This window comes from Ascaphus truei, chromosome 4, assembly GCF_040206685.1.
Source record: "Ascaphus truei isolate aAscTru1 chromosome 4, aAscTru1.hap1, whole genome shotgun sequence".
Classification (NCBI taxonomy): domain Eukaryota; kingdom Metazoa; phylum Chordata; class Amphibia; order Anura; family Ascaphidae; genus Ascaphus; species Ascaphus truei.
In genome coordinates this window covers 406218304-406236043 of record NC_134486.1, presented here as the reverse complement: position 1 = coordinate 406236043, position 17740 = coordinate 406218304, and the positions used below count along the sequence as shown (strand labels likewise).

At 42.4% G+C, this 17740-nt stretch overlaps 1 protein-coding gene across 3 annotated transcripts in view; it reads left to right on the top strand.

The window, feature by feature from the left end:
* The window catches only part of LOC142493939 (squalene synthase-like), a 92127-nt gene extending 89957 nt beyond the window's left edge, over window positions 1-2170 (top strand). For all 3 annotated transcript variants that reach the window (XM_075598713.1, XM_075598714.1, XM_075598712.1), the window contains one exon: window positions 560-2170. In XM_075598713.1, the coding sequence (XP_075454828.1) occupies window positions 560-760 (201 nt within the window). In that variant the 3' untranslated portion in view covers window positions 761-2170. The remainder of the gene's footprint in view (window positions 1-559) is intronic.
* Window positions 2171-17740: the final 15570 nt, after the last annotated feature.

Genomic DNA, 17740 nt, shown 5'->3' with positions numbered 1-17740 from the left:
AGGCAATCACACGAACCACTTCCACATATAAAACAAGACAAAGATGTAAACAAAACAACAAAGGACAAAGCTCTCCCAATACACAACAAGTCTCTCAGTCAATATGCAAATCTTCAATCGTCCAGCTCTGTGCGTCTCTCTCTCTCTCACTCCCAACAACACAGAGAATGATTAGCAGTACACGTTGCCTTTAAATATGGCGCGCAATCAAATACATGCTTGTTTCGCCTGATTCAGCAAGATTTGTGATTGTGCAACCTAACAGCACCCCGCCACGCACGCCGATACACCTGTGTGTGATCGGCTCATCATCGTGAGAGTGGGCGGATTTGTTTTCGGCTTGATTTTGAATGTATTCGGCACTTACTGCATACGGAGACGGAAAAACGCCAATAACATGACTAATCGATAAGCTTGCCGATTTCACATAATCGTCGCTTACTGCATGAGGCCCTAAGAGAGTAAAGCTAACATCCCATAGCTAATATACCAATGGTATATGCTTAATGTCTGAATACATTCCACTTTGAATAAAAGTATGAAAACTTTATATTTACAGATCAACCAGAAAATGTCACCATCTGATCTTTTACTGACCAAGACGGACGAGATCATCACTGTAATAAAGACCTTGTGTTTGCCCAATGGCTCACTAGTATACCATAATAAATTCTTCCCTGTCTACGTGCCCTGTGTGGTGGCCATCGCAGCGCTAATTTTCCTGTATTTTTGTACCATGTCTCAAGTATCAGGAGGATAATGAGATGTGAATGGTCAGAGGGTTCCTCCTCCAGTATGTGTTGGTACAATGAGAGGCAGCTTACAGTATACTATCTCTAGTATTCTACCTTTGTATTTTGCTTTTCAGGTTCCCTTCCTTAAAAATGTTCTATTAACTCAAACCCAACCGAGAGGAGGTGGGTTGAGATAGAGGACCTAGTTTTTTCCCCATGTAAAATAAAAAATCTTCTCTGGCTCAACAAAAAGTCTAGACCACCTGAGATCTACAAGAACCCGGTGATATCCTTTGCCTGTAATCTCTGGGACTCCCTCAAAACCAAGTTCCAACTAACCGATTCCCCTTCCCTTATGCAACCTCTATTCTCGGACCCCTCCCTTCCTTTTTATACAGGAAACCCGCACTCCCATACATGAATTCAAAAAGGACTCACAAGGGTCAAGGATATTCTCACCCAAGGGAAAGTCCCCCCATTCACTTCGCTACAAACAAACCATGATATACCCTCCTCCGAATTCTACAGATTTCTCCAGGTTAGGCACTATATCCAATCAATATATAAGCCAAATCAACCCCATGCTTTAACTTTGTATGATGACTGGTGTCTACACCAACTCCACACAAAGGGCATCATCTCCAGAATATATCACAGTTTATCCTCTATCAAGAACAACCAAACCCCGATAAATATATGATTTCCTGGGAAAAGGATCTTAACGTCTGTATAGATCTCGACACCTGGACAGACATCAGGGAAGCTGCTTCCAAAAATTCATCATGCGTTGTTATTAAGGAGAATATTTACAAGTTAATATTCAGATGGTATATGACTCCTGCCAGGCTGCACTCTTTTCTCCCAGGCGTTTCCTCTCTATGCTGGCGGGGTTGTGGTGAAGTGGGGAATATACTGCACATATTCTGGTCATGCCCCAAAATACAACAAACATGGACGGAAGTGTTCACCTTAATACACAAGATACTAGAAATCTCTGTCCCACACGACCCAGTATATATATTGCTAGGAAAACCAATGGCTAATATCTCCAAAAAAAAAGCTAGAGTAATATCCCAAATTTTAAACGCTACACGGTGTACAATTGCCAAAAATTGGAAACAACCTTCCCCCCCATCCTTAAATCAAATAAACAACAACATTTGGCATATAGTCTATATGGAAAAACTATCTGAACGGCTCTACCTCGCAATTCTCTGAAATTTGGGCTCCTTGGTTCCGTCATGCAGGTATATCCCCATATATAGACTAGAATACTTTGAACAGAGTTATACATGTGATATTTAAATTGTTGAATACAGTACGATATTGGTACAAATGCTACCCCTTCCCCCCCTCCCCGATCTCCCCCTTCTCCACTATTCCACAACCAGTTTATTTGTATTACTGTATCCCCCTTTTTTTGTGTAGTATGTTATGTTTACCTCATTTTGTATGTTTGAAAATGTTCAATAAAAATTTAAGTAATAAAAAAAAAATGTTCTATTAAGTGTTGATGACTCTGAATGTTCTGTTACTTTATCTTTAGAAGCTATGTTATTATCATATTTTATTTTTACATAGCACTAAACTCTGAGCGTTTTCTGCAGGAGGATACAGACAAGATATAAAATGGGCCAATTCATATACAATACCAGGAGGAGAGCATTAGATGTGACGCTATAACATAGCTAGAGAGTAATCCCTGCCATCGAGAGATTAAAGTCTCTGTTACAATGGTAAGAAGATAAAGCGCACCAAGGTAGGGTTTCAAGTATTTATAGATAATAAGCGAGCAGATTTCAAAATGTACAATTTAAAAGCAATACTTTAGACAAAGCATGATCCACCGGGAGTCCCAAACCGATGATGGCTTTCCTTACGTGAAGCAATGGGGATTTCTCATATTCCGGAAATAGAAGCAGGTTGTTCTTCAAGGAGTTTAACTTCTTAGAAACACAGGACATCTGAAAAACAAGCCCTACGTGTTTCACATATCTAGTGCTTCAGCATGGTGTAGTTTTAGAGATGCACCACAGGATACATATTACCCTCATAACAATTTGATTGGTCATAAGACCAATTATGATACATTGCTAAAAAAAAATATATATGATAAAAGTTCATTTGAATAAACACAAATGTAAGCGACAATGTGTATGTAAAAAAATATTGTATATAAATACTACATAATCCAATAGAAAAGTGATATTTGTGATTTTAACCATCATTAATTAAATGAATGCTATATATACAGTATATATATATATATATATATATATATACACAGTGGTCGACAAATCACCAAAAAATCTACTCGCCGAACAAAAAATCTACTCGCCACCTAGTACCACAAGTGTGCTGCTTGGGCCAATAGGAGCTCGCCACGATGTTAAATCCACTCGCCCGGGGCGTGCAAATGTATAGGTTTGTCAAACACTGTATATATATATATATATATATATATATATATATATATATATATATATATATATATATATGTATATGTAGCGGGTGTACCACTTACCCCTTTTATAGGGACTCTTTTTCACTCAAAGCACTCAAGCAAAGGTGATATATAAATTGATTTATTAGAAAAACATGAATTACACAAAATGAGATTAAACAGTCCCCAAGGTATCCCTACACCATGAAATCTGACCTTAACATAGAATGAGATTACTATAATATAATATGGTATATGGAACACACATAAACCATATAAGATGTGCAGAGCAAGAAAAATAAATGTTTTAACCTGCTAAGCAATGTATAGACCGGCCGGTCAGTGGGGAATTCTATGTAAGGTAGCTAAATACTGTGACCAAATAACTGCTGACAAAGGATTTAACCCCTAATGCAGAACCACTCAGTTAACCACTCAATCAGTCACAGTGAGGCAATACATAGCCTGAAAACCACAAGCAAAAAGCAAATGCAGACTATACTTGCAAGTGATCATGTGTTTGCAGAGCAAGTCGTTAGGAGGGATCCTGGAATGGTATAGGTTGCAGATTGGGGTGTCCAGCAGGGGTTCACACTGAAGTGTGGGGGGTCCAAGTGGAGTGCAAACAAACACAACCCCGACGTACGTTTCGCACCCTGGCTTCTTCCGGGGGCTTGATGTAATAACGTCTGTTAAGGATTTAAAAGGACGCTGGTAAATCACATTAACCAATAATATTGCGAGCAGCGAAGGAAAACACAACTGATGACTAAGATCCATTAAGAGGGAGTAATGTCTCCATAAGCAAGATGGTTGACTCAAACCCACGTTTGTTAAGGGGTGGGTCATGTAAGCAGGTCTATGATTGGTCCGAGTGAGCCATTCTGCCAATCAGAAATGCAAAGACATTCTTCTATATCCAAATCTCACGAGACTTCCAGCAAAGTAGCAACAGAAATCACCATACAGGATTGTAGATGGGCGTATGCCTTTGACATCATATCATGGAGGGCTATAATTGGTTGCCTCTTTGTTTGTTAAGGAGTAGATGATGCCTCTCTGATCATGTAAGCAGGTCTGTGATTGGTCCTGAGTGAGCCATTCTGCCAATCAGAAATGCAAAGACATTCTTCTATATCCAAACCTCACGAGACTTCCAGCAAGGCAGCAGCAGAGATCACCATAAAAGATTGTTGATGGGCGTATGCCTCTGACATCATATCATGTAGGGCTATAATTGGTTGCCTCTTTCTGTTTGTTAAGGGATGGACGAGAGATCAATTAGCATATGTAAACAAAGAAATAATTTAATTTTTTTACACTAAACTTTGCAGAAAGCCGAACAGCACAAGTAATAATGCTCTAAATGGTAATGAATTAAAAAATGAATTGATAAAACAAATACATTATGAATTAGTTTAAGTGCAAGAGACAGAGGTCAACACATTAATGTGCATAAAGACATATGAAAAATATATAGAAAATAAAATAAAAATTATACAAAAAGTGTGGATAATATGACTAAATGATAAACAAAAATTAAATGAAAGTAAATTAATATATGGTGAGTTGTAAAATATATAATTGTAATTGGACCAGATATAACAATTTAATAAATATACAAAAAGTGTATATATTAAACGAATATATTTTAAGTGTGAAGTGAGTGAAAAGTATCACTATAACTGGCTAGATGAATTATAATATATGTATTTATAATAATATAAATTATGAGAATATGTGCATAGTGAAACAATAATATGAAAGGAATTAAATAAATATGTAAATCCCACCAGTGGGTGCAATAAGGGGGAGACCATGCAGAGACTCCCTCGTCACAGGAACATCGCAAAGCCCGTATATTCATTGAGGCCATGCGGAAGGAGAGTGCCCAGCGTAAATATCCATCGGCACTCTCTCTGTAACAGGAGTCTCTCCATGTCTCCCCCCCCCCCGCATCCCCAGTGAGACGTGATCAAATGCAAAAGCTTTAAGAAGACTAAAGTCTGAGTCATGAAAGGGTTTAATGTGTCTGGCCACTGTCGTAAGTTTTTTCCCTTTAAGATGGTCTTTGTCAGCGTTTTTGATGTTTCTAACGTGTTCCTGGACACGGGAACAAAATTCCTGTGTCGTCATCCCTACGTAAATTTTAGAACATGGGCATGAGAAGTGATATATGTACAAATGTAATCGACAATGTGTATGTAAAAAATAATTGTATATAAATACTACATAATCCAATTGAAAAGTGATATTTGTGATTTTAACCATCATTAATTAAATTAATGCAATATATATATATATATATATATATATATATATATATATATATATATATATATATATACAGTGTTCGACAAATCACCCAAAAATCTACTCGCCCAACCAAAAAATCTACTCGCCACCTAGTCCCACTCCCAACCCCTCCCCTAGTCCCGCCCCCAACCCCGCTTTAATATAAAATACATTTAATAAATTCCTAGTCAGAACAACATTCGTTTTTGACATAAATGTATTTATTGTATTACATTATACTACAATTCGTCCTTGTTACGTGTGTGTGTGTGTGTGTGTGTAAATGTCGGATCTAGAAATAAAAGCCAGGTGTGAAAGACTAGCTTCCTGAACCCCTTAACCAGTGTCTGGACGTCCCCGCTTCACAATATCTAAAGCAGCAATCCCGCCTGGGATCTTACCTGATCCGCAGTCCCTCAATGTCCAGGCACGTGCATTCCCGCAATGTTATACATTGGAGGGGATGTGTTCCCTACCTGTCTTCTGGGTTAGGGGGGTTCTGATGTCTTCCGTGTGAAGCTTGAGTCAGATCTGGAAGAAAGCAGTATAGGTTATTTCGGTGTAATATAGGGCAGTTAAGATATATAGGGTAAATACCCTGTAAGAGATCCAGATCCAGAGTGTGAGAGAGTGTGAGTGACAGAGAGAGAGGGAGAGAGTGTGGGGGAGAGAGAGAGTGTGGGGGAGAGAGAGAGTGTGGGGGAGAGAGAGAGAGTGTGGGGGAGAGAGAGAGAGTGTGGGGGAGAGAGAGAGAGAGTGTAGGAGAGAGAGAGAGAGTGTGGGGGAGAGAGAGAGAGTGTGTGGGGGAGAGCGAGTGTGTGAGAGAGAGAGAGAGAGTGTGTGGGGGGGAGAGAGAGCGAGTGTGTGTGTGTGTGCGAGTGTGTGGGGGGGAGCGGAAAGGGGGGGGGGAGCGGAAAGGGGGGGGGGAGCGGAGACAGCCACTGGGACCGAGGGGAACACCCCTGCTGGCATCGGGAGCAGCCACGGGCACTGGGGGAAAGCGGGGATCGTAGGGCAACCGGGACAGGGAGGGGGGGGAGACATCGCCCGCTGTCATCTCCTGCCCCACGCATGCAGCCACAGGGACAGGAGTGGAACCAGAGGGCAAGCGGGACAGGGGAGGGGGGAGAAATCCCCTGCTGTCATCTCCTGCCCCGCGCGTGCAGCCACAGGGACAGGAGCGGAACCGTGGGACAGGGGGGGAAATCCCCTGCTGTCATCTCCTGCCCGACAGGAGCGGAGACTGGAGGGGATGAGGGGGGAAGCGCGGGCAGGAGACAGGGAGCAGCCATTACGTACCGCTGCAGAGAAGGGCTCCATTCCGCGTCACGACCAATTGGCCAATCAGCCAGGAGGATATTTGTATTTATTTATTTATTTAAAAAAAAAAAAAAATTTGCGCAGAGCAGGGGGAAAAAGTAGCTGGCCACCGGCCTATTTCCGTTCGCGCCTGGCGAGTGGGCGACCGGGTTTGTCGAGCACTGTATATATATATATATATATATATATATATATATATATATATATATATACTGTATAACGACAACCCCTATAACCCCTAACATACAGTACTGTACACATATAGTACTGTATATGCACATCAATGATACTATAGGCCGGCGGGGGCGAGATGTGTTTGCAGCAGAGAGAGATCCGCTGCTCTCTCTGCGCAAACATCGGCACATTAAAAATGATTTAAAATACATTTTTATTCATAGTGTAGATGTGCAGGGGGTCTCCGGAGCTGAACCGCGTTGGTTTTCAGGTCCGGGGACCCCCTGCTCCCCGAGATACAGGCCCCTTTATAAGGTGATTTTTTTTTATTGTGGGTAGTGGGGGTGGGTGAAGGGAGTATTAGCCCCAACGGTGGTTGTTTAGGGCTTGCGGGGGGGGGTAGCGGGTGCACTTAACCCCTTCACGACCGTAGCGGTATTAACTGCTACGGTCGTGAAGGGGTTAAGTGCACCCGCAACCCCCCTGCAAGTCCTAAACTCACCCCAAGGGCCAAACACCCCCTTCACCCACCCCCGCTACCCACAATAAAAAAAATTCACGCACAGCAGCCCCACAATTAATAAATAAATCTAAATAAATAAATAAATACATGAATATAAATAAATATATATGTATATATATATACAGTATATATATATATATATATATATATATATATACACAGTATATATATATAATAACAATCCCTATACATATATATATATACAGTATATACACACACATGATGAACCAATATACAAATAAATGTAGAAGGGTTATCAAAACCATACTGTCCTACAAATAACACTTCTCCATACAGACACACTACATTACAATGAATTTCCTTTAATAATTCTAACTGATCTTACAATCTAAATCATCAAATGCCAATGAAACACCTCACATTCCAACAAAGGCAGAGAGATTTAACAGAAACATTAGGGGGGAGGGGGCTTTAAACAGATTACACTCAAGGCAGGGAGATTTAACAGAAACATTAGGGGGGAGGGGGCTTTACACAGATTACACTCAAGGCAGGGAGATACACTGTACTGTATGTTGTTTATTGCAATGCTTCAATGTGTGTACAGTATAATGTATTTTACAATTAGATAGATGTAATCCTTGGTATTGTAAGGGTTAGCATTGGTTTTAAATTTTGTATTCTGGTTGGTACTTATATATTGATTTTTGTTTACTTGCTTGCTTAAAATAGTTGACTTGTTTGGAGTTATCTGTATTTTGCTTGCAATGATATTGTTCACATTCATTTGCAGAATGTATATGGTGCATAGATTTTATGCATCATAAATACAATGTAAATGCAATGTATTGATTGGAATGTGAGGTTTTTCTTTGTCATTTGATGATTTAGATTGTAAGATCAGTTAGGATTATTAAAGGAAATTCATTGTAATGTAGTGTGTCTGTATGGAGAAGTGTTATTTGTAGTACAGTATGATTTTGATAACCCTTCTACATTTATTTGTATATTGGTTCATCATGTGTGTATATACTGTATATATATATATATATATATATATATATATATATATATATATATATATGTATAGGGATTGTTGATATATATATATATATATATATATATATATATATATATATATATATTTGTTTATCTACATGTATTTATTTATTTATTTAGATTTATTTATTAATTGTGGGGCTGCTGTGCGTGAATTTTTTTTATTGTGGGTAGCGGGGGTGGGTGAAGGGGGTATTTGGCCCTTGGTGTGAGTTTAGGACTTGCGGGGGGGTAGCGGGTGCACTTAACCCCTTCACGACCGTAGCAGTTAAAACCGCTATGGTCGTGAAGGGGTTAAGTGCACCCTCTACCCCCTGCAAGCCCTAAACAACCACCGTTGGGGCTAATACCCCCTTCACCCACCCCCACTACCCACAATAAAAAAAATTCACACACAGCAGCAGCACAATTAATAAATAAATCTAAATAAATAAATAAATACATGAATAGAAATAAATACATTTAAAATACATTTTTATTCATAGTGTAGATGTGCAGGGGGTCTCCGGAGCTGAACCGCTGTGGTTTTAGGTCCGGGGACCCCCTGCTTCCCGAGATACAGGCCCCTTTAGGGGGTTCCGGTATCCCTCTGCTTGGTTTACAGGCCGTGGTCACGTGATCGGGACCTTTAAATGCAGAGGGATACCGGCACCCCCTAAAGGGGTCAGTATCTCGGGGAGCAGGGGGTCCCCGGACCTGAAACCAATGCGGTTCAGCTCCGGAGACCCCCTGCACATCTATTTACTACTGCAGTGTCAAACTCACAGGAGTTTGCTTCCGATCTGTAGAATAGTTTAATACTTTGATGTGGGCCACAGATGTGGATCCCACTAGCTAGCAACTAGGTATATTAGACCTCCTGCTGGTACTGGATAGCCCAGAGTATATTTACACAGAAGGGTTGTGACAAAACTCTCCCCCCCCCCTGGAAGCAGCTGCAAAAGCGTGAGTGCAGGTTATCAGTCTGGGGTCCCCTTATGCCCTGTTGTAACAGGTTGACCACGGGGTTTACTTACTTGCACCTACCTCCCAGCAGCGCTCCCATTGATCTATCATCACGGGGGTCCCTCCCAGCCTGGGTTTGCATTTAGCTATCTGTGTATGCAGCAGTGCTATGTGCCCTACTGCAGCTTTGCAACACAGTGCTGCATTACCAATGCTCCCAGTGTTCTTGTGTATCACAATACTTGTGTAGATTGTACACCAACTACTTCCCTGACAGGGTTATATTTATTTTTCATCTACTGAACCATTTACATACAAGTATTGTGAGAATCAACAGTAACTCTATTCTACTGTGTATCACACTAGTTATGACATCACCTGGTCATCTAGAGTGATTTCACATCAGAACTGCACAGTACACTATTTAGGTTTTAAATATATTTGTTATGTTTGCTTCTTTCAATTACACTAATAAAAGTTTATTATTTTCATCTAGTAGGGTTGAGTGCATCACATAGGGTTCTTTCCTCTCTCCCCCAATACGCTTATGTTTCACCCTGATAGCACCTCCCTAGAAAGTCTATTTTGAGCTGAGCAGGATTTTCCCCTCCCCACCCCTCCCCCCTCCCTTCTCCCCCACTGATTGCAGCCCTATATATGGAATTTATTACCATACCCTGGTTTCTGTCACAACACACACACACACACATTCTCCCATATATACACACACACACACACACACACACACACACACACACACACACACACACACACACACACACACACACACACACCTCTATCTAGACAAATCACCCAAAAATCTACTCGCCCCAGTCCCACCTTTTAAAAAAAGAAATGGAATAAAATTCCAAGTAAGAACTAATAACATTTGTTTTTGACATAACCATTTATTTATTGTATTACATTTATACTTTACTACAACTAGTCCTTGTTACTGTACATAGTTCCTTACTAATCTAGTACCGCTCTCTCTCTACACACACAGGGGGAGGGAGAGGAAAGGCCACGACCAGCACCACCACCACCATGCTCCTCCCCCCGCGCCCATCTCCCGTGGGACCGGGGGGAAGCAGGGACATGGGGGGACATCTCCGCTCCCATCTCCCACCCCGCGGGCTGATACGGGGACCGGGGGGAAGCGGGGACCTGGGGGGACATCCCCGCTCCCATCTCCCACCCGCAGGCTGACACGGGGGGAAGTGAGGACCTAAGGGGACATCCCCGCTCCCATCTCCTGCGGGCAGACATGGGGGGAAGCGGGGACCTGAGGGGACATCCCCGCTCCCATCTCCCGCCCCGCGATCTGACACGAGGACCGGGGAAAACGGGGACCTGAGGGGACATCCCCGCTCCCATCGCCTGCCCCGCGGGCTGACACAGGGACCGTGGTGAAAGGAACACCCCCGCTACCAACTCCCGTCCAGTGGGGGAAGCGAGGTGGGAGGATGGGGAAAAACTGCAGCCAGCCACGGGGACCGGAGAAGAAACACCCCTGCTATCACCTCCCGTCCCGCACGGGCAGCGGGGGGGACAGGGACATCGCGGCAGGCAGCAGAGGGAGTGCGATAGGCATGTGGGAGGCAGCTAGGGAGTGCGATAGGCATGGGGAGGCAGCAGAGGGAGCGCGGGAGGCAGCAAAAGGAGTACTTTCTTCAAGCAAGATCGCCATGGTCGAGCATGATGCGCGGGCTCGTATAGAGCCTGGCCGCGGGCCCACAAAGCCTGGGAGCGCGTGCCAAAAAGCAATCCGTACAGGGAGTTTTTTTTTTTTTTTCAGCGCGAGCAGGGAAAATTAAAACAAACAAACACGTGTGCTGCTTGGGCCAATAGGAGCTCGCCCAGATGTTAAATCCACTCGCCCCGGTCGTGCAGATGTATAGGATGGTCGAACACTGTGTGTATATATATATATATATAATAAGTGTCAAAAGGAGTGTTGTGGGTGTGGCTAAATGTATACAACAAAAAAATGACAAAGATGCCCAAAGCTACTTCCAATGTGACAAAAAATACAGAATGCATTATCTATATATTCTCTTGAAAAATGGGTCATTTAGTTTAATCCTTTGGCCAAAGCGTTTAAGCCTGCTGCCACTTTCAAGGCATGACCGTAACAGGTCCTAACACCCCCTGGGTTAAAATTCTTGTTAACTTGTATAATTACAGGAAGAATTATCACATTGGATCTGTCGTAACCTGGCAAAATGAAACTGACCTGCCAACCAGGAAAGTTTATACACCATGTTAATAAAAATCTCACAAAATTCTTCTAAGTCCCTCATCCCCTAGGATCTACTGAAAAGTCGTGCATATTCATTTTCAGAGCTCCTAGACCTTCCTCTAAGAAGTTTACTAAAAAAGTTGCTTCAAATAACGCTTATGTTAAGTTTCAGAGTTGCTTCTAATGTACCGAAGCTGGACTTAGAAATAATTTCACTCTCACAACCTCATGGATGGTTGGAGACACTCCGAACCCCTATACCAGGTCCGGGGTTCTGGTCATATACTAGGGGGGACTCCCACTAAACTAGGGACCCCTGGCTATACTGGGGATACATGTATCCCTATGCCCCCTTTTAACTTTCTGGTCTGTGCTGAAGGAGGGCATCCTGACGGTGAGTTGTGTAACTGCTTTCCAGGGAGGACTTTGTCCAGAGGTCAGTGTCTACATGTACCTGGGAATCTGACTCGACTTCTGGATACATTTTTGGAGTGGCCAGCAACAATGGTCCCCGGCTATCTAGACACAATCCGACAACACTTTTACCACAAAGTCCACACTGAAACTCATAGCCTGAGAATCTCCACTGGTTAGCACGCCTGGAAAGGCACAAGACACATAAATCTTTATTGTCACATATTTTACATACAATGCATGGCAGTACATATGCAACAGTCAGGCCCAAGAGCTGACACTCTAGGACCCCAAAACATGGATCGGGGCAACCAAGTGGGCTTGACCTTTATTAGTGAGCCTGGTTACCCCCTCACTGTCACAATCATCACCTGGAAAAGAGCTGGTGATGTACCAAATGGGGGATCCGGTTGCTCAGGCTATCTGCCAGGCCATCCAACGACACAATCCCACTCTGACAAAGCGAGCCCCTATTGACACTGTTCTGGTCATTATGAGAGAATGGGACAAATCCCACATAGACAGTGGTCTCCTCTACAGGATTGTCCCCTACCACAACCACCACGACAGAAAGAAACTGGTACTGCCACCAACGCCTGGTGGGTCAGGTTCTACGATCTCTGCATGATGAGCATGAGCATCGAGGTATAGACAAGAGCATCGGCTTAGTGAGAGATCGGTTCTTCTGGCCCAGAATGTGGGAGACAGTGGAGCGGTATTGCCGGAGGTGTTTGCAGTGTGTCCATTGGAAGACAGTGCCCACCAGAGCAGCCCTTGTGGGCCACCTAAAAAGCTCCAGACACCTGGATCTAGTCTTTATGGACTTCTTGTGCACCGAGCCCAATTCAAGTGACCGACCACTATACGTGGTATTCCCAAGTGTTCCCTACAAAAGACCAGAAGGCAACAATACACATTATTCAGAACACATCGTTAATCATGAACATAATCACATAGACCAGATACATCCTGACCTGCAAGACTGTACTGCTCCTAAGGAGAATTTAACTTAGTAGTAATGCGTAGGGTCAGGTTTCTTCACCTCCCTTCCATTAGCATCCTGCACGGTAATACTATAAGATCTGGACTACCCATTCTCTGGCCTGTACTCCATTTTATGCATGTAAATGTTGTGCCCAATACTCCATACTCTCATGAGGTAACAAATCCTCTCCTCGGTCTTATGTGCTGCATGATTAGATTTAGACATGGTATAGTCTTCAATAGTCTCCTTCAGCCAGGCATCCCTGTTATCCTCTATCTCCTGCATGATAGGTTCAGATACATATGGATATTCCAGACCATAAGGCCGTTTGTATCTGGCAACTATGGCCCTCTCAGCCCTGCTGATGTGGATTAATTTCTTATTGCCTGCCTTACCTGGCAGTACCCAGGACAATGGCTCTTCAGGAGCGACTAAATCATATAGAATAGAGGACCCCCGTGGAGTAACAGTGCCCCTTTGAATGTCATACCATCGCTTCCTCAATTCTTCCTGGCGCTCCTCTTCAGAGTGATCACCTATATCCCACCAATGATGAACTATATCGCTCCGTATCAGTATGAACCGAGTACGGTCCAACCAGGCCTCATACCCCTCAAACATAGGAGCCTACCATCTGGTTTCCTTCTCTACAGCCTGCTCCCTCACTGAAACAGCTATCTCTCCTTCCTCCGGTTCTCCCCCAGAAGAAACTCCTCATGTCCCTGTGGACCTAGAACCCGACCCAATATGTTTAGGCCTACCCCTCACATTAGCATTACAATAAGTGACACTTGTTCTGGACGACATTTCACACAAAATCATTTCTCTCCCCGATCCTTCATCGGAAGTAAAATATTCCCCCCAGTCCAGATTTGACCCAGTCCGTTCCTCAGAGGTATCCCGGGACTCCCCAGACCACCCTTGGCTGGACAGTGACCTGGATGTGAAGGTGACAGGGGCAGGGGTTTGGGCAATAGCCGGGGGCAGGGAAAAAGGGACGTGGGCTGGCGATGCGGTCCTACAATCCGCAGCTTGACCATACCTCGGCCGGTGTGAAACCCAGTGACTTGGAACGGCGCTATAACAGCAGTAAATGTGAATGAATAAAATAAATAAAGATAAATTATAAGGTGTTTCTGAAATATTCTCAACCTTCCAGGGAATATGCACTGATTCCCTTACAAGTAGTTAGGATCCAGGGCAGGAAAGGGAGCGATGTCATCAGGAACACCCAAAAGAAAACATATAAAATATCATAGTGCAGTAGGTTAAATAAAACGTGATGTTCAGTGTGATAACTTGGCTCTTATAGATGACCTACTTACAAGAAGTAAGATAAAAAACAGCAAGTGGTTTAAAGATGGTTCTTGAAAAATTCAGCTTGTAGTGGCAGATGGGTATGACCGCAGCACGCAACAGTGAACACTGGTAACAGGCTGGATGGTATATTCACGAAGACCTCAGCTCCCAGTCAGATACACGCAATCATACAGGAATAGAGAGAAACCATAGTGTTTACCAGATAACACCAAAATTTATAGATAAAAGGTATAAGACATGTACTCACAATGTGGAATACGAACACAAACACATAAGGTTTTACTTGAGGCAGTAGGTATGGTGAATCGGCAGATGGAAAGCTCCAATCCCTTCAGTATCCCTCCTCGAGGGTGCCCCCTCGTCCGGTCGCAGATGGAGAGCATCTGTCGTCACATCCGGGCCTAAGAGTGACGACTTCCGGTTGGAGCGGATGAGTGAAGGGGTGATGGGATCGCCGCACCGACACTGTGCCTCCAGGGATGAAACAGGTAGCCAGACTGCAATTCAGCTATACTGCTACTCTGCTAACTCGGCTCAACGCGTTTCGCTGTATACCACAGCTTCCTCAGGAGCAATAATTACATCCCCAGTGGATTGTTGTTTAAGTAGTATGTATAATTAAGTAGACAATTGAAAACACTCAAAAAATTACAAATGAAATAATTAATTAATTAATTACACACAGGTTCTCCCCATAGAGGGTACATAATCACTGTGGTCCAAAAATACGGCGCATAAAATATATTACATACATTTATTTAATAACTCCAATAAAATGTATGTTAAAAATATGTGATATTCTAAAAATATTTATTTAATAAAACTCAATTAATGAGGGGTCGACGAAGAGGGATTGGGGATGGAAGGGAGAGAGAGAAAACATAAATTAGTGGAGGGTATATGAATCAAAACATAACAGACTTGGAACAGCATATAAATTAAAATGTATAACATTTTATAAATATATAAAAAATATTAGTACAAAAAGTGCAATCACAGTGGCTAAAGGAAAGGTGTGATTTCAAAGTCTGCATTCAGACCATTGGGCATTAGGGTATTGAGTCTATGTACCCAGTACATCTCTCTTTTGCTCAAATCTAAGTCTCTATCCTGCCCTCTCCAGTGTTGTGCAACATGCTCTATAGCAGTAAATTTTAGCCCTTGTGTACTGGAGTTATGAAAGTTGGAAAAGTGCTTAGAAACATTATGTGTCTGGACACCGCGTCTAATATTACTTAGATGTTCTAAGATGCGTGTCTTGATGGCTCTTGTTGTCTTTCCCACATATTGTAGCCCACACGGGCATTCAAGAAGATAAATTATATAATCTGAGTTACAGTTCATATATTCTTGTAAGTAGGTCATCTAGAAGAGCCAAGTTATCACACTGAACATCACGTTTTATTTAACCTACTGCACTATGATATTTTATATGTTTTCTTTTGGGTGTTCCTGATGACATCGCTCTCTTTCATACCTCGGCCGGTGCCAGCGGGTTGCAGATCAGGCTCACCCATCTCTCGATTCCCCGGCTTTCTCATGGTGTGCCGACTCTTACTCTGCTCTTCTTCTGACATCCTGGTGCAGCACGGCGGTCGCGAGGGCGCGGCTAGCTTCCAGCCGGTTCCGCTGTGTCCGCCGGAAATGATGTCGTCAATCTCGCGGGATGAGGCGCTGCCATCTTGGGTTGGGTTCCCCACCGGTACCTCTTCTTCCACTTTGACATTTTATATGTTTTCTTTTGGGTGTTCCTGATGACATCGCTCCCTTTCCTGCCCTGGATCCTAACTACTTGTAAGGGAATCAGTGCATATTCCCTGGAAGGTTGAGAATATTTCAGAAACACCTTATAATTTATCTTTATTTATTTTATTCATTCACATTTACTGCTGTTATAGCGCCGTTCCAAGTCACTGGGTTTCACATTGTTTCTCTGCACTTGATTTGGTGGCTGCTGTACACTTTTGTCACTTATATATATTTTTTTCAAGATGGAAGTTGTTTCACCTAACATATTTGCTAAAAGACAAAATAGACATTTATTGTTTAATTTTAGTGATATTAATACAACACATACACCGGTAACAGATGACTTCTTAGATGATGAATTTATTAAGCTAGAAAGACTACTAATTAAAGACACGAGGAGATGGCTAGACCTTAAATTCTTAAATAGATATATGGATTGTAAGCGAATTCCAAGAGGTCTGAGATTTTCAAAGAACCCATCATCAAATTTGGATGATGAGGAATTTGTAAAAAATTGGCATGAGACCATAGATAAATGTTCCTTTAATTTGATGACATCCCTGATCAATCAGCATAAAAAGCATATTAAGAAAATTGATGAGGAGGTCACAATAATAGAGGAAAAATTGGCCCATATGGAAGATACTATTGAATTTAAAGTCAAAGACCGTGATTTAAAAAAGAAAATTGATAAACTTGAAAAAGATCTTTTCACTAGTAAATCAAACAAATTTCTTAGAGATGAGGAAGATTATCTTAGAGGGGAACAAAGAGACTGGAAGAAAAAGAAAAGCTATCAACTGTCTACTAGACCTGAGGAAAGATTAGCTAAAGGGGCTCAGAGCACTTTAGAGCAGCATGATGATAAAAAACCTTATCATAGTCATTAATATGACAATAAACGTCATTTTATACCTAGAACACCATGGAGAGTTAACAATGACTCCAAACCTTTACAACATTCTTCTAATAAAGATTTTTATGCCCAAACCACATTTTAACCAAGAGAGAGAACTGAGAGAGAGGGATCTATGTAGAGAGAGGGAGCACCTCAGTGAGAGAGTATCCCTAAGAGAGAGAGAACAGGCAATAGAGAGGGAGAGACGTAGGGAGAGAGATATAGCTAAAGAGAGAGAGCAAAGAAGGGAAAGAGAACATAAGGAAAGAGAGCAACATAGGGAGAGAGAATTACAGAGGGAAAGAGATATCCTAAGTGATAAGGAATACAGAAGGAATCGGGACTTAAAGGAAAAAGAAAACAAAGAGAGAGAAAGAAAAGAGAGAGAATATCAAATCGAGAAAGAATTAAAAAGAGAGAGAGAATTAAGAAAAGACAGAGAGGACAGAAAAAGGGAGAGAGATAGATATGAATCTGCTAGACATGCCAAAACAAGCAGATCTCGCTCCCCTATTGGAGCTACTGGGACAAGCGATTTTTTAGAGATGGAGGACCCCACACACATTTGGGAAACAAAAAACCCATTCACTCCCCTCTTAGAGACAGAGGAGGGGAGCAACTACCCCAAAGGGGAAAGAAACAGAGAGGAAAACGGGGGGGAAGAAGGAAAAAAGAGAG